Source organism: Limanda limanda, chromosome 4, assembly GCF_963576545.1.
Source record: "Limanda limanda chromosome 4, fLimLim1.1, whole genome shotgun sequence".
Lineage (NCBI taxonomy): Eukaryota > Metazoa > Chordata > Actinopteri > Pleuronectiformes > Pleuronectidae > Limanda > Limanda limanda.
In genome coordinates this window covers 3,305,309-3,323,146 of record NC_083639.1, presented here as the reverse complement: position 1 = coordinate 3,323,146, position 17,838 = coordinate 3,305,309, and the positions used below count along the sequence as shown (strand labels likewise).

Here is a 17,838-nt window from a genome sequence, read left to right as displayed (position 1 = left end):
TGTTTGGGTGTGTGCTGCCAGTCTCCACACAACTGCACGCTGTTTAATACTACCAATAATAATAATAATAATAATAATAATAATAATAAAGACAATAAAATGAATACCCCAATTTATATTATCTTATTATCTTTATATTATTAATTTATAAATCAAAATATAAAGTGTATGTAGAAATATAAATGTCACAGACAGATAGGGTTTGGGATGTCTCAGCGCTGCACCTTGGTTGTGATCTCTTGTGCGACGCACCTATTTTGTTTGGTCACTGTCTTGTGACACTGTGATTCATTGTTTTGTTTCATTCAACTGCAACATTTTGTGTTGTGGTTACTGCTCTCTGCATTTGTTGGATCACTTCCTGGTTGCTTAGGTGTGTGTTGGCAACCTGGATCATTTTGTTGTTGTTGTTGTTGTTGTTGCAGTCCACTTAGGTGCCGTCACTTGTGTGTTACTGTTGTGCTTAATTGCCTCCATAAGAATTGTTGTGACCTGTTTGTTGAGGATATTTTCACTCAACAGATCTTTGTATCTTAGTGTGGTGGGCGTGCGTGCGTGGTTTTTCTACTTTGTCATGTCATGTATGTGGCTGGTTTACTTCACATGCCAGTAGCTGTGGATGTAGTTGAAGACCAATGGAAGTCCATTTTGGGTTGTGATAGTGGCAGCTCACCTTTGTTGGGTCTTTTTGCTCTGTCTGTGAAGGGCTGCAACTTTGAAGGTGGTCTACTTGTGACCCTTTTCGGTTTGTGGCTGTTGCACTCCACTTCTGTGTTTAGGTAGATGTTGTTACATTTTTATTTGTGATCTGTCCACATTTAAGGGTGGGGGTGTTACGAATGCATGTGTTCCTGTTTTTCTCTCGTGACTCGTCCAGCTCCACCCTTATTAGTCATCAAGGAGGTGCACCAGGCCAGTGCATTGAGGTTATTTAAAAAACCCTGTGTCAGCATCAGAAGCAAGATTTCCAGTATGGGGACTGCTGGTTCTGCTGGGCCTCAGCCTGGGATTTTAACATGGTGTGTATTGTGTCGTTTGATGTTAATATATCTCATGGTTTGGGCTGTTTTACAGGCTTCCTGATGTTGATTCGTGTCAGTGGTTGTCAGTGATTTTATATGGTGTTCGCCCCATAGGGCCACATAATCGCAGGGTGTAACAATACATTACTGAAGAATAAATATAGTCAAGACACCTTTAAAGGTGATATAATCACAATAATGAACAATATATGATTGACTTTTAATAATTGTTTGATTCATATGAACATCAGTTTAATGTAGCTGTTTTCTACCTGTGACCAAAAATATACAGTCTTACATCGTTATCATTTTGACCTAAATCTATTTAAATAACACGTGGCGGTGTAAAAAGGGCAACATCTATGTAAAGATAGAAACAAAAGATGAATGAATCATCTGCAGCTTAGTCATGGACATATTAATGCTGTGCAGAATGACTAAGGTGGGGTGTGCTGGTTCCGACGAAACGAAAACAAAACCGTCCCGAGCATTAATAAAAGCGGTGTGAGCCGTCGGATCATCCCACAGCTGCTCTGCATCCTGTGCTGGGAGAACTGAGGCAAGCGCTGGGGATGGAAAGTGGACGTGACGCTTGGTAAGTCACTGCCTGCTTGTATATTTGGTTTGTTTAGTTAGTTTGTTTGTTTTGGTAATAGATCGGAGGCAGTGTTATAAATCATTAGAAAATAAAACGAGGACTGATAATACGACTGGTATAATAAATGTCGTCCATACAATCTTTGTGCTGTGTAAAGTGTGAGGAAAATAAAGGTAGTTGCACATTTATTACATTTGTTCGGCGAGGGTTTATTTCTCGTGTTATTTCATCCGATTCTTGTGAAAAGATATTTTTGTGGTGTCATCCGATTTCCTGTGAAAGGAAACCTAGACGACCACTTCCTGTGTGTTGCCTGCAGGGGGCATCGCACTGTGGGCATGCATTATACCCAGGTACAAACACATTTTGTACAATTTTGTACGAGATCTACTAATGAAAATAATAAAAAGCAACAACTTAACAATTTATATATTTTTATCATCACAACACCACAACCTGATGAAATTAATAATTCACCTACATCTTTTTTTTATGTCAACATCACAGACCGACCTGATGAGGAAACGTTTCTCATCCTTTGCAAACAAATGTCAAATATTAACATGACATTTACATTTCTATTTATTCACACGGGCACGATTCAGCTCACGTGTGAGTGTGCGTGTGTGTGTTTGTGTGTGTGTGTGTGTGTGTGTGTGTGTCTGCGAGCGTTTGGACTTTTTCCAGTCTCCACACAAATGCACGCTGCGTTCAAGTGCTGGTGAAAACCTCGGACATCCTGGCTTTCGTCGATTGAATGTGCAATTTCAAACATGAATAGAGGATTTCTAAATAGATAAAATAGCTCGTCAGCCCTTGAATGGACTCTATATACGTTGTAAATACAAGCTGCAGAAAATGGAGGACTCTGGTGTACTTTAACCCTAAAACACCCCCATTATTCATTGAAAAGTATAATTCCAATCCTCTGGAACCAGACACCTGCTGCTGTGACTCATTTGAACCGGCAAAAGTGTCTTTGAACATGGCTCTAGCCTTAATGTGCTTCGTTTCCTGGTCAGTCAACAAAGTTTGCGCCAAAAACTTGCATGACTCAAGTTAGCAGCGAATGGAAACTTGCGGTTTTCAACGCAAACTGCGGAACTTGAGGCCAGGTTTTCTGAAAAAAAACAACTCACACAGTTACTGTATATTTAAAGCTGATCAGGGAATATTCGGTTATGCTGTATTCTAAATTACAATGCAGCCTATATTCAACTGTAAACCCACATGACAATTATGAACCACATTCATTAGAGGCACTATCAAAACGCTGCCTTGAAAGAGGGTCTAGCGCAAGGCCAGCAGAAGATATATCAGAATAAAAAATGTCACATTCAAGTCCCAGTTGAAATGTAGAGTGAGTGTCACAAAATATCAGTTCTCTCCTGAGGAGGGAAGAACGGCTGCTTTCATTTCTGCAGAAACGGTAAATAGGGACATCCTTATCTGAGTCCAACATTTCTGTGACCTTGCAAATCCAACAGATAACAGATCACAGTGCACAATCAGGGAATTGTAACCGCTTATCAGGAGTGAGATTTCAGTCACTGGTATTTAATGCTGGCTGATTTTGTGGCCATATGAATATTTATCAATCAATCAATCAAATTGTATTTGTATAGCCCATTTAAAAAATCACAATTTGTCTCATTGGACTTTAACAAGGTGTGACATCCTCTGTCCTTAACCCTCAACAAGAGAAAGGAAAAACTACAAAAAAAAAAAAAAAAACTTTTAACAAGGTAAAACGAACGTAGAAACCTCAGAGTGAGCCACATGTGAGGGATCACTCTCCCAGGACGGACAGAAGTGCAATAGATGCCATGAGTAATGGAGAACATCAGAAACTGTCTTTTCTTTTCAACCAGAAACCAACGGTGCAACCTGAACTTCATGCTGCCTCATGCAAGACCATGGAAAGGCCGACTTCAATAAACGGGAGAAGAGGAACTTATAATGGTAATAATACAGTATTGCTGCTTTCAGGCATGCCCTGAACTCCAGACATTTTGCTGTAATTCTCCAGAGGGCCTGTATGTGGGAATGCAAATGTCCGAGTCAGTTGCTGTGGACATTTTTCTGGTAACATGTTTGGAAAATGTTTGAGTGAGCCCATACTGCAGGAAATATTATTTGAAAATTCACAGCAAGCAAGTAGGCTTTTGCCCTGTCCTGCAATCCACTAAGCTCTACTCAGACACCACCCCGATGCTGAATGCTTTGGAATTGTATCCTGTTGTTAAAGTTGCATTGTTCATATTTAAAGGTTATAAGGCCAAATAACGTCCAGAATCAATTGTCCAGAAATTTTTCCGACTTCAATGTCTTAAAATAGCTTCAAGGAACCAAATTTGTCATTTTTCCCTTCTAGGCAATGGAACTGGCCAAGCTAAGAAAACCCACAGAAGAGGAGCAGGGCAAGAAAGGGAGGAGACAGATAAAGGAGAAGAAATGTGTGGTGGAGCAAGAGGAGGTACATTAGGAGGGAGGGGGCAGATTGTAAGAGGAAGAGGAGGCAGGGGGCAGATTGGAAGAGGAATAGGAGGGAGGGGGCAAACCGAAAGTGGAAGAGGAGGCAGGGGGCGGTCTGAAAGTGGAAGAGGAGGCAGGGGGCAGACAGAAGGAGGAAGAGGAGGCAGGGGGCAAACAGAAGGAGGAAGAGGAGGCAGGGGGATGACACAAGGAGGAAGAGGTGAAGGGGTGCAGGGGAATGGAGTCATATTGCAGAGATGGGACCAAAGAGATGTAGGAGGAAGTGGGAGACAGAGCCGAGAAGGGAGAACTAGAGGGGATGTTGCAAATAGACAGACAGGTTGGTCAGGAAGAGGGGGACATAGTGTGGATGGAAGAAGAGGTAGAGGGGGTGAGAGAAGAGGTGGTTTGAGAGAGACACGAGGAATTTCAGAGTCTACAGGTAGAGCTGGAGCACCCCAGGTCCGTCGCCTGGGCTACAAAGCACTTGAAGAACTGTCTGGAAAGGACCCGTCTGTGGTGGCCATCGCCCTCTCCGCTGACCCTGCCCTACAAGATGTCCTGTGTGAGACAGAGATGAGGCAGGACCTTGTCGAACTCCTCTGCCTGGCGCTGAGCAAAGCCTTCAAATCAGAGAGAGACAGAGCATCTCGGCAGCGGCTGGCCGGCCTCATTAAAGACTCTGGGTTTTTCCGCACTGTCCTGCCCCACTATCTGGTGGGCATGGGGTCAGAGTTTGACCCAGTCCGCAGGGCACAGTACCCTCAGCATATTGAAAACATCCTGGTTATTCTGTCTGAGGTAAGTTGAGGAAAAAAACAATCAATCAGTAAATTCCGCTGAAGTAGTTTAATGCTGAAAAACTAATAGCACCTTTTCCCAGCTAAGTCCATTCACTTCAAAGCAAGACATACAGACAAAAACAAACCTCTCATGAGAAAACCAATGATGTGGAAAATTGAAAGGAGATTATTTGGGGCCTTTGACAAACAACCTTGTTTCACCATTTCTTAAAATAAATGGAACTAGAATGGCACTCAGTAGAGCGCATACGTCCGCCAAGGCCGAGCAATACTCTTAAATTCAAACAGGCTGTACCAAATATCACACACGCATAGATATCAGTTCTTTAAATATGCCTGATTTATGAGATATTCTCTTGGAAAATGTTGAAGAAATTGAAAAATGCCCTAGCTCACAATGTTGAATAAAAAAAATTCTGGATCCGCACTAAAATGTGATGGGTTCTTTCATGATCCATACCACATCCTTCCACCAAGTTAAATAGAAATCTGTTTACTTGTTTTTGTGTAATCTTGCAATCAAACAAACACAAAAGCCAACAAAAGAACAGATGGGTAAAAATATTACTTCCTTGGTGGAAGTTATTGATATTTTAACCTCATTGTGCTTCTTTCTCTATTCTATATACTTTAAATAACTATACTCCATGTTTTGTTTATTAGGTGCTTAGCACCTATCCTACTACCTCCGTTCAGACAGTGAGTCTGCTACTGACGATGCTCCAAGCCTCCATGAACAACCTGAGCGCATCAGGAGTGGATGTTCAGCCTCAAATGGAGGAGAGAGTGTCGGGTCTTCAGGACACGGTCCGTCACCTTGAGAAGACTGCCAGGGAGGGAGCCCGGCCCTCAAGGAGAGACACTTACGCCCTCCTTACACCTGGTGATGTCCTCTTAGAGATATTCGTTTTTAGACAATTTGATTTGACCTCCGGTCAACACTGGAAAACTACCTGGAAAATCTTTTGGGATGTTTTATTGACATAAAAGTGACTGAAACTTGTTTTATCCAAACACAGGTGAAGAAGAACAGGAAGATTTCCGCCAAACATCCATCTGTCCGACTCCTGAGGAGTTACAGCTACAACACACGCCTTTCCTTAGACCCAACGTCATCTCCCGGCGCTACCCAAACACCCACCTCTACCTTGACACACACTTCCGGCTGCTGAGAGAGGACTTTGTTCGGCCACTGCGTGAAGGGATCCAGGAATTGCTCTGGAACAAAACGGAGAAAGGAAATACCGATAAAACAATGAAGACCAAGCGCTTTGATAATATCTATGTTTATTTTGACACCAGACTGGTGACGATCAAATGCACACAGAATGGCATTTCCCACATTGTCCAGTTTGACGTTCAGCCACTTAAGGTTAGCCTCTGATGCTGGTCACAGTGTAATGTTTAAATCACTTTGAACTCCATACATATTTCTAATTATATTTTCTCCATTCTTCTCAATCCTCTAGTCTGTGCGCTGGCAGGATTCCAAGAGGCTGATCTATGGTTCCTTGGTCTGCCTGTCCTGTGATAATTTGGAGAGCTTCCTGTTTGCCACTGTGTCAGAACGGGAACTCACAGACGTGAAAAAAGGAAAGATCCAGATTACCTTTATTGAAGAAAGCAGACTCAAGTTGGCTGGAATTCAGGTGGGGAACAGAATGCATAGATAGTCTTCTCTAACTGAGGAAATAAAACGAGGACTGATAATATGACTGGTATTCTAAATGTAGTCCATACAATATTTGTGTTGTATAAAGTGTGAGGAAAAGAAAGGTAATTGCACATTTATTTGCAATTATTTCTCGTGTTATTTCATCCAATTCTTGTGAAAAGATATTTTTGTGGTGTCATCCGATTTCCTGTGAAAGGAAACCTCGACGACCACAACCTGTGTGTTGCCTGCAGTGGGCATCGCAATGTTTTATATGAAACACATGCACAGATTTTATTTCATTTACTTTGAGGGACCTTGTGAAACAGTAATTTATAATTTAATCAATAGATGTAGGCAGGTCACAGTGAATACAGTGACTGACCACAGTGACGGAACGCAAGAAAAGGAGGAATGAACTAAAAGTAGTTTTACCTTGTCCCGCAGAAAGATCGAGTGTTCCTCATGGTAGAGAGCATCGCCTTCTTTGAGGCCTATCGGTACGTTCTACAGGGCCTACAAGAGCAGGAGGAGTCCAAGCTGCCCTTCCAGAGGTATGTGTGGGATCTGTTTATATGTGTGTGTCTGTGTGTGCTGTGGAGGAGTTCAGACTTTACTGGCAAGGTCAGAGTTATGATGTATTCTCACATCAAATCACCCTGTGCTCTTCACACATACCACAAAGTAGGGCTGGGCGACATGACTATTTTTAGCTATTATCAGCCAACTTAAGATTGAACTGGCATTAGTGAGAACAGGGAAGACTTTAAATCGGAAACAATATACCAGATTCCTGCAAGTTTTTTAAATCGTATTAATAATACTTCCAGGTACATTGTGGAGTGCAGCACAGATGTGCTACCCCCGGCCTATCTGAAAAGACAAGATACGTATGACCTGTCATCTGTTGCCAATCCTAAATATAAGAAAAAAATGAAGCCCTTTCACAGCCTAAAGGCAAACGCCTGGCCGAAAATGGAGGAGCTGGGGCTGGATGAGTCTCAGTTGAAAGCCGTCCAGCTGGCTCTCACAAAGGAGCTGGCCATCATTCAGGGACCTCCTGGCACTGGTAAGATACCGACAAGCTATTGTTGGAAGCACAACTTCATTTATTTGTGAATGTGTAAAATATATTTGACATACTTTGTAAAAATGCTTGAAAAAATGTAACTATTTTGCTTCTCCCATCTTCTCAGGTAAAACCTACGTTGGTCTTAAGATCGCTCGGGCTCTGTTGACCAATGCCCATCTCTGGAGTGAAGACTCTGGCAGTGGTACAATACTGGTGGTGTGTTACACTAACCATGCCCTGGATCAGTTCCTTGAGGGTAAGCAGGGATGTGAATTCACATCAGATCTGTTGAATACTTAGTTTGAGTGGGTTGGCAAATCATTGAAAAACTAAGTTCTCCAGCATTTTTGTCAACAAAAGTGCTGCAACTGCTGCTAACACAAATCCTTCTTGGCAGGCGCATTGTACTGGGCTGCTGGTATTTCTAGTCTTAGTTTATTTGCTTTTCTTTTGCCTCTGCGTCTCAGGTATTCACAAGTTTCTGAAAAAGGGCATCGTGAGAGTGGGAGGCCGCAGCAACAGTGAGATCCTGAAGAGTTTCAATCTGAGAGAGCTCCGTCACACTGCCAACATCAGAAACTTGTTGCCATCTCACCTGCGTTTTGCGCATAGGGAGGTGAGCTCTTGCAGCCCAATTTCCTACAGTGTTACAACTGACAACATGATGTTTCAAGTTGTGCCACACGTTTCTCTCTCATTCATAGCTAGGTGTTAGGAATATATGAAATTATATATTAGGCTTAAATAAGTAATGAATCAGGTTATTATCTGTTTTTTCATGTTGATGTTATGTTTTGGGGATTTTTACTTATCAAAGTACATATGACGTGTTCAACAGATTAAAGATCAGCTACGTAAGGATGAGAAGGATGTCATGAATGAGAGCATGAAGCTGAAGTGTTCTACGAAAGGCATCCTGCGTGAAAGCATCTTACAGAAGTTCATTTCAAGAACGCATTGGGTCGGTCTGCTGCAACCAACTGTGAGTTATTCTGAATTAAAAATACATTTGTACAAATGTATATATGTGACCTTAAATAGGCTGAAAGCATAGATATCTTTGCATGGTATCCTAGGTGCAGTATTCTTTTTCCACGGCTCGAAATGTGAAGTCCTGTCTGATGGAGTGGTTGAGTTTGGGTGCCACCGTCTTCCTGCAGAGGGAGACAGAGATTGCAAATACAAATGGAGGTAAGGGTTGTCAGTGGTCTCCACTGAAAGAGCATCTCTTCACTGACTGTTTTCAATGTGTAAACAGCATCTCAATCTTACACTAAAAAGCACAACATTATCAAATAAGTAATAAGATCAAAGGCAATGTGAAACAGCAGAGACACACGATTTTTTCATATTAAAATAAATGGCTAAACAAATTCAATAAATTACATTGAATTATTATTTGTAATAATTAATCTATCAATTGTAATAACCCAGTTAAAAGAAAATGCAGATCTGTGTCAACATCTTTTGTGACGTAGAAGAGGTTTTATACATAGATAAGTGCATGTAGACCATTTAAGTTACTGAAAATTATATTAATTAGAAATCCTTCATCTTGTAATGTAGAGTCAAAACAATATACAATGTATTCTATATTTTTTTCCTTTGTTAATGTGTTGTTCTAATCTATGCAGCTTTATAAGTTGCCAATGAAAACTAAAACTTACTACACACATTGTTCTGAGTGAATGAACCCATTCTGATACTGATTCTTACTATAACGTGCTGGATGTAGCAGCTGAGGAGGCGATGGAGCTGGGGGAAGATGACCTCATCGAGATCGAAGAGATGGCTGATCTGATCCAGTCAGAGCGGATCATTGAAGACGACAGCGGTCCCAGACGGGGTAGAGATCGTAAAAAGGAGCCGAACATGGAGTCGGCCGTCAGAGAAGTGGCAGAAATGTTGCTGGTTATGAACCTGGATGAAGTTGAAATACAGGCTGATCAGAGTGAGGAAGGATGGGAGGTAATATTAAGAGATGTGTTTATGTGGAGATTGTAAAGAGTTTTATCATTTCATCAGTTATAAGTTTTGCTAAATGTTTCAGTCCGACTGTCTGAACACACTTAGAACAACAGTAGTTTGAGGGGAGTAGATGGATGAATGTGTTAACAGTGGATTTAAGAGCTGCCCAAAATAACCACATTCTCAGGTGCTGCGTTTTACTTAAAGCTAACCTGTGGAGTTTTTGTTGCACACATTCATTCCTTGCTTTCATTTCAAATGTGGGACTAACAAATGTGTTGAATACACATCCTTCCACACAAAGCATCTGAAAAACTCATTCTTGTAAGAGCTTGTGATCTGGTAAATGATCTGTATTCATACAGGGCCTTTCTAGTCTTGATGATCACTCAAAGCGCTTTACATCACAGCGCTTGACTTGCATTATTTACATCCACGTTTGCTTGAAAGCTGTCTGCCCTGCTTTTGAAGGTACATTGCTTCATTGGGCGACTCATTACTGCCATCAACTGTTGATCAGTGGAATTGCCCAAAGCCCTTGGCAGGACTGTGTCTCATGTCACCTGCTTGTGTGGGCCCCCCGCTCTAAAACAGGGGCTGGAATGACATGGACCTCATCATACTTCATCAAATTAAACAACCCTATGATATTATGTCCAAATTCACTAACTTGTCCTGATCTATACAGATGCAGCGGGACCAAAGGATAAAGCTGAAGAACAACATCAGAAAAGAGCTGCAGAGTGGTTCCGCTATGACTGAGGAGGAGGCGGTGAAGATCTTAGATATTTGGACCCTTTGTCTCTCAGACAGATGGAGACTCTATCGGTAGGCTTGTGTCTGTGTTTCACTTTTGTCCCATTCATTCACCATGTGATTCTTTAGTAAACCTCTTCCTGTCAGTCCTGTCTCCTAGTTCCTTTCTTACATTTCAGTCCTCCTTTTCCTCAGTCTTTCCTTTGCTCCCCTCATCCCCCAAGCAACCGCCGTCTGGTAGAAGTAGTCTATTCCCAGGGTGTATAATTAAGTCAACTAATCACAAGGAAAATGTATCCCAGAGGATGTTTTCACCTCAGAGAGCAAAGACATAACTTCTATCACTGTGAAAACAGGACTGTGAGGGCTCATGTTTACATAGACCTAATTATCATGTAAACTAACAAATAGGGCAATTTCCTTCCAATACAGATATCATATGTCTCTGTACTTTTTCTAGATGCAGAGCAAATAATGAGTATTCAGGACTTCATATAATTATAATCGAGTAATACCGAATAATTTAGTTAAAACTGCTGAGTCACAGTTTTTTGCTCTCCTGTGATTTGTGTCTGCAGGTTGTGGGTGGAGCGCTACAGGTCAGAGATTTGCATCGCACTCCTAGCTGCTCAAGACGCCTATCAGAACACAGCTGAAAGATTGGCTGATTTAAGACGACATGAGAGCCTCTGTATCCTAAGAAACGCCAAGGTACGGTATAGTTGAATTAGTGAATCGAAACGGTTAACTGGACTTAGTGGATTTAGTTTTTCGACCAGGAGTCACATTCAGAACACACTGTCATTCAGCGTTTCTCTATCACACATCCAGTTCATACACTGAAGCGATTGAGGGGGTTTCTGGTCTCACTCTAGGACGCTTCTACATGTGGACTGGGGAAGCTGGGAATCCAACTACCAACTTGTGATTCGTGGTTGACCAGCTCTGCCTCCTTGGCCATAGACTTCACTATATATTTTTTTTTTCTATGATCCTATAATACATTCTTTGTTAGTCAAAGCAGCTAAATGGGTTTAATTGAATGCTGAATACACTAAACTTGTTTTTGAGAATTTTGACTGGAATTAATATGTTGTGTATATTTCATTGATCGAAGAGAGAGATACTTCTTTTACACTGAAATGAGCTGGAAAACGTGTTTTTTTTAAAGCAGGTAAATCCTCTCCCATTACCAGTAGAGGAATTTGCTGGAATACTCAGTTTTTTCCCTGGTTAGTCAAGATCGACAGGAGTGAACACTGATTGTATTCATGCCCATTACAGACAGGCTGTGGTAATAACATTAATCATACATCTATTAGAAGAGACGAGCTCGTATTGTGTGTAAATAAACAGATGTGGTGTCTTTGTCCGTCAGGTTATTGGCATGACAACAACAGGGGCAGCCAAATACCGCTCAGTTCTGCAGGAAGTGAGTCCACGTCTGGTGATCGTAGAAGAGGCGGCGCAGGTTCTCGAGGCCCACACCATCACCACACTGAGCCAAGGGTGCCAACATCTCATCCTCATCGGGGACCACCAGCAGGTTAGTGCTCACTCAGACAGATACGGTTCCCTAAAAGTGATCAAACTAGACCAGTAATGCGTTCGAGGCTTCAACCGAAACGCTGCTCGTTCACTTTTGAATGCAGTGATGTCATGTCCTGCCGAATTGTACAACAGAGGCATCAGCCAATGTTGTGGGCGGCTGTGGCTGAGGGGTAGAGTGGTCGTCCTCCAACCTGAAGGTCGGCGGTAGATCCCCAGTCTGAACCATCTGCATGCCGAAGTGTCCTTGGGCAAGATGCTGAACCCTGAATGGCCCCCCGTAGAATAACTAAGTGCTGCGAATAAATGCACTGTATGAATGTGTGTATGAATGGGTGAATATGATACTGTACTGTAAAGAGCTTTGAGTGGTCATCATCAGACTAGAAAAGCGCTATATAAATACAAATCCATTTACCATTTACCATTTACCAATCAAATTAAACAAGCATTTTAATACAAGCGGTAGCCAATTCATTTGCGTCAATGCAAAAGAGGGGGCAAAGGCAGCTGACAAACCTGGTGTTCATCTGGTTGTGGATCTCATTGGCCCTGTACTTCTCCTCAGCATTGTGTCAAGAGCTTCAGTGGTACTCTAGGACGAAAGCAAGCTATGTTGTGTGTCCTGAAGCATAAAACTGTGATAGAGACGATTGCACCATTGTACTTAATTTCCCTTCGGGGATGGATAAAGTACTCTATCACCAGCACAAACATTGGGCACGGCCATTGTCAAGCATCCACCCAACACAGACTTGTGAGTCCAGCATTGAGCTGCCAGTGTATTTAAGAAGCCCATCATCCTTTTGACTGAGAAACACCCTGTTGGTGTGTCTTGGTGCAAATTTGACGGCCTGTCATGATGGATTTTGTATATTTTACTGGTTGTCAGTGTGTTTGTGTGTTTGTTGCCTTGAGGGAAATGGATACTGGACAAAAAAAACATCCCATGCCAGACATTACAAGAGAACAGTGAGGATTGATATGCAGGAAATCAGTAGACTATTACAGCAACTTGTCAGGGCCTGCCAAGGACATATGGCCAGGCAGCCTGTCTAGCAATCTGCAGTGTGCGATCACAACTACACACAGTTCTATCACAGATCTCAATATTCTGTCCTGCTCTCTTCTTGTTGTGTAACTTATGTCTGCTCTTCTCCTAATATTTGCTCGTCGCACTCTATGCATGGATTTATGTATTTGTTTGACTATACAAACAAATCTGACTTCCTTACGGTGACACTGAAAGTTCAGCAAGCATAAGAACGCAATTTAAAATATAGTTTGACTCTAAACTTTTCCTTTATTGAAAATCAGGTTTGGGAATTAATGGCCATTTTATACAGTTGCTTCAGATTAATATAAAATCCATTTACCGCTCTACCCGAGGCTATAAGTGGGTCCAGTTTAATGTACCAAATATCTTTTTTCTTGAGTTTATAAACATATAGTTTTGATTTTCACTCAATGAACATGTGTTCAGAGAGCTTTGTTTTTCGTGGAACCCAAACTTGAATGTGAGCATGTAATGGAGTTGGATGGATAACACTTTCTGAGTAAAATAAGCTTTGGCACTTTTTATGTTGTTCAGTAATCTAAGGTTTGGTGTTGAACTGAGCTGAACACAATGCCTGACATTCATATTATAAGGTGTCTTGCCTCCCCCACACCCCTCCCACCTACATACACAATCACACTCTGTCCTGCTGCTATATTAGGTTCGCACACACACACACACACACACACACACAAACACACACACACACACACACACACACACACACACACTCACACACACACACACACACACACACACACACATAGACAAAACAGCTAAAAACTTAACAGGACAGCAAAAGAAAGTTAGAGTGCATTTGCATACACTCTATATTCCCACCCAGTCACCTGAAAACAGAAACCCATTGTGGTATATTGTTTGTCCCTTCTAGGCTTGCTACTGTATAGATAGTTGCTTCGACCACAGAGGTGTTTAACAGCATTTGCATTACTGCAATTGGTATGATTTTTCTAAGCATGTGACCGTGACAGTTATCACTCTGTTCTTCACTCACATGGTTATGATCCTGGACTATTTCTTACACTTGAATGAATCTAGTACAGTAAACCTTCCAAGTCAATTGAAAAACCAAGGAATGGAAGAAGGCAAAAGCTAGAAAGATGTTTAAAGTTTTAGTTACTCAAATTCCCTTCACAGGTGTTCTGATCTGCCGTATTAATCATAAAAGTATATTCATAGCTTTAAAACGGTCTCCACAACAGGACCACAGATTCTGAGTTTACACAAAAACACTTGGTCTTTAATCACTATTGTTCTTAACAATGATTCATAAGGATTTAAGTGTTAAGAGCATCTGATGAAAATGTGATTTCTCCTTCAGCTGCAGCCCAGTGTCACAGTGTATGAACTCGCTAAGAATTTCAACATGGAGATCTCCATGTTTGAAAGACTGGTGAGGATGGGAGTTCCCTTTGTCAGGCTCAACTACCAGGTTTGTGTTTATTTTCTAATCCTTATTGCATGATCTCAGTAAATTGAGTAAAACCTTTACAGCTTTTGATGGTTTAAATGAAAGAAAAGATGAATGCATTACTTAAATAGGTATGTTTGTTGGTACATGTAGTCCTAAATGTATTCTGTTTTTTCTTCAGCATCGTATGAGGCCAGAAATTGCCCGTCTTCTGAGCCCACATATCTACGCAGAGCTGGAAAACCATCCTTCTGTGTTCAACTTCGAAAACATCAAGGTGAGCATTACATTTGCTCTCCTGTTGTGTCTAACTGCTTGTTTTTCATAGTGGATCCGTGCCCGCATGGAAAAAAATTGGGCAATGTATTCAAGATAAAGAATTCTGCATATGAAGCATAACCTAAATATGTTTCAATTAAATGTTGTGTTACAGGGCCTGAAAACTAACATATTCTTTGTGGAGCACACAAATCCAGAACAAACAGATGGGACAAGCCAAAAGAACCAACATGAAGCTACGTTTGTTGTCGCTCTTTGCCACTATCTTCTCCAGCAAGAATACGAACCAGAGCAAATTACCATCCTTACGACCTATACCAGCCAACTCCACTGTCTGCGCAACCTTATGCCTGCCAGCAAGTTCGCAGGAGTCAGAGTACATGTAGTAGACAAGTACCAGGGAGAAGAGAATGACATTATCTTGTTGTCTCTGGTCCGCAGCAACTCTCATGGCAAAGTAGGTTTTTTGAGAATCCCCAATCGCGTCTGTGTGGCCTTGTCTCGTGCCAGAAAAGCTCTTTACTTGGTTGGCAGCAGTGAAACACTTGAAACTGTCAAACTGTGGAGCAACATCTTGAGCACATTGAAGGAGAACAACCAGACTGGGAAGGCTCTCACCCTGTGCTGTCAGAATCATCCAACTCGACAAGTAGAAGCTGCTTGTGCTAAGGACTTCGAACAAGCCCCTGAAGGTGGCTGCACTCAGCCTTGCCAGTTCCGTTTGGACTGTGGCCATGTTTGCGCAAGCGTCTGTCACCCCTACGACTCTGAGCACAAGAAGTACATGTGCAACAAGAATTGCCAGAAAATTATATGCGAGCAGGGTCACAGGTGTCCACTTGTGTGTCATAGAGAATGCCCAGAGGCATGTCCAGTGAAGGTTGAGAAGATCATACCTCAGTGTCTACACCCACAGAGGGTTCCTTGCCACCAAGACCCAGAAACATTTGAATGCAAGGAGCCTTGCCAGAAAATGCTACAGTGTGGACATCCATGTGTTTCAACCTGCGGGGGACCATGCACCATGAGGTGCAATGTGCAGGTCACCTTGAAGCTAAAGTGTGGCCACAGCCAGAAGGGGGCTTGTTTTTACCAAACGGAGAAAGACGGGCCGAATTGTTTGACCCCATGTAAGCAGCAGCTAAAATGTGGCCATACTTGTCATGGTAACTGCACCCAGTGTTATCAGGGACGCTTCCATTACCCATGTTTTCAGCAGTGCGAGCGACTTCTTGTTTGTTCACACAAGAGTAAGAAACCTTGCTTTCTTGATGGCTCCCCATGTCAGAGACCATGTGACAATTGCTGTGTCCACAGTAAGTGTATGAAGCTGTGTGGGCAGGCCTGTACTCCATGCACTGAGCCCTGCGCCCGGCAGTGCCTCCACCAAAGCTGCAGTAAGTTTTGCCATGAGCCATGTGATCATCCACCGTGCACCCAACCCTGTGCCAAGAAGCTGGGTTGTGGCCACCGGTGCATTGGTCTGTGTGGAGACAGATGTCCAAAGAAATGTCGGATCTGTAATCAAGATGAGGTCAAAGAGATTCTCTTTGGAACCGAGGGTGACGCTGAGGCTCACTTTATTCAGCTAGAAGACTGTAAACACATCTTTGAATACACAGCGATGGACAAGTACATGGGAGTGAATGACAAAGAGCAGGCAAATAAAGAGGTGGTGACCATAACATTGAAGAGATGTCCCAGGTGTCAGACTCCAATCCGCAACAATGTCCGCTACAAATCTCACATTAACCGCAATCTGGCTGCGATAGAGATGGTTAAGGTGAAGGTAAATGGACATCCGCTAGATGTTAAAAAGCACAGGAAGGCTCTTAAAGAACTGTGGAAGGAAAACCCTGTCACCTGTGGAGTAGTTCAACAATTCATTGATCAGCACATCAGCAAGAAACTGAGAGCGAGCGTTCTCACAGCAGATGACCTGTGGGTCCTGGAAAACCAGATGGATTTCATAGCTAGAGTTGCAAAGCTACAGCTGAAAAGCACCAGGTTTGAGGCGGATGTTGCAGAGTTTTTGAGCTGGCTGAGCGACCTGCACATGAAATTCACAGACCAGCAGGTCCTTGATTTGGAGAGACAGCTACTGAGACTCACCTTCTTTACTGATCTCGACGTCCATCGTTCTAAGGCAACCATGAGAGGGCAAAGTTCTATTACTCAGTCAGAGGTACAAACAATCACAGAAGTTTTGGAAAAGTCTGGCCAGTTCACTGAGCAAGATGAACAAAGAGTGAAAGAAACCATAATGGAGCTGGAGCAAAAACTTCCATCCACAGGCCTGTGGCTCAGTGGGGAGGAGACTAGGATGAAAATGCCTCCTGGACACTGGTACAAATGCCCTAAAGGCCACGTCTATCTTGCAAGGGAGTGTGGAGGGGCTGTGGAGAGTCGGTGGTGTCCTCATTGTGATGCTACTATTGGTGAGGGGAGTCACACATGGTAAACGGCAAACCAAGTAGCATGATGAGGTACGGCAACTTGCCCTGTCTGAACTACTGAGAGCCTTCTTGGAAATGTCTTTGTGATTTCAACCCAAAATGTTGTCTGCAATACTTGGTTGACATGTAGAAATCAGAGGGTCAGTTGTTGTAAACACAATGAGGAGGAGGGAAAGTGCTTGCCAGGGCTCCGTTCATTTGAAATGAAGTTGAAGAAAGTAATTGTTTTCTGTGATTTAGGTCTTAAGGAATTTTCAAACGCTGTATTTATGTTGGTTAAAATTGTACATTACTGTCCTCTAAGAGGCATTTCATCAGTAACGCTGCTTTGGTCCAATGTTTGTACATAACTTGAGATAGAGACTGTGTGATGCAATGTCATAGACATAACAGAACCACCCTGCGCTTTATAATGACCGAAAGATTAGTGTTAAATATCGTGTTACCTTTAAGCTTCTTCATGTGAGTGGAACTATGTTTCAGAGTTGAATAATAAATGAAAGGTTGTTTACACAGTTTTGCTCCAAAGAACTTTCTTTTAAACTTTCTTTTTTACTGCACAGCATCATTGCAACATATTTCTGCATGCAAGCTATTACACACATCTTAAAAATACAGGATATTAGTTATCCAGATATTTTCTTCCAGTTATCTTTAACACCCGATGCAATTTTTTTTTTCAACATATGCAGTTTTAGGTCGATTCAGTCACATTCCA

At 42.2% G+C, this 17,838-nt stretch overlaps 1 protein-coding gene and 1 long non-coding RNA gene across 2 annotated transcripts; both read left to right on the top strand.

Moving 5' to 3' along the window:
• The first annotated feature begins 1,512 nt into the window (after positions 1-1,512).
• LOC133000650 (uncharacterized) lies at positions 1,513-4,091 on the top strand. The gene is made up of 3 exons (XR_009678211.1): positions 1,513-1,617; positions 3,492-3,582; positions 3,995-4,091. It is a non-coding gene; the product is annotated as an uncharacterized LOC133000650 (long non-coding RNA).
• A 205-nt stretch (positions 4,092-4,296) lies between these two features.
• On the top strand, positions 4,297-17,635 carry znfx1 (zinc finger, NFX1-type containing 1). The gene is made up of 17 exons (XM_061069144.1): positions 4,297-4,896; positions 5,562-5,781; positions 5,918-6,270; positions 6,368-6,547; positions 7,000-7,106; positions 7,383-7,621; positions 7,749-7,880; positions 8,092-8,240; positions 8,463-8,606; positions 8,701-8,815; positions 9,360-9,592; positions 10,281-10,420; positions 10,927-11,059; positions 11,727-11,894; positions 14,296-14,406; positions 14,567-14,662; positions 14,819-17,635. The coding sequence occupies exons 1-17, from the start codon at positions 4,297-4,299 to the stop codon at positions 17,123-17,125; spliced, it is 5,427 nt and encodes a 1,808-aa protein (XP_060925127.1). The 3' UTR covers positions 17,126-17,635.
• Positions 17,636-17,838: the final 203 nt, after the last annotated feature.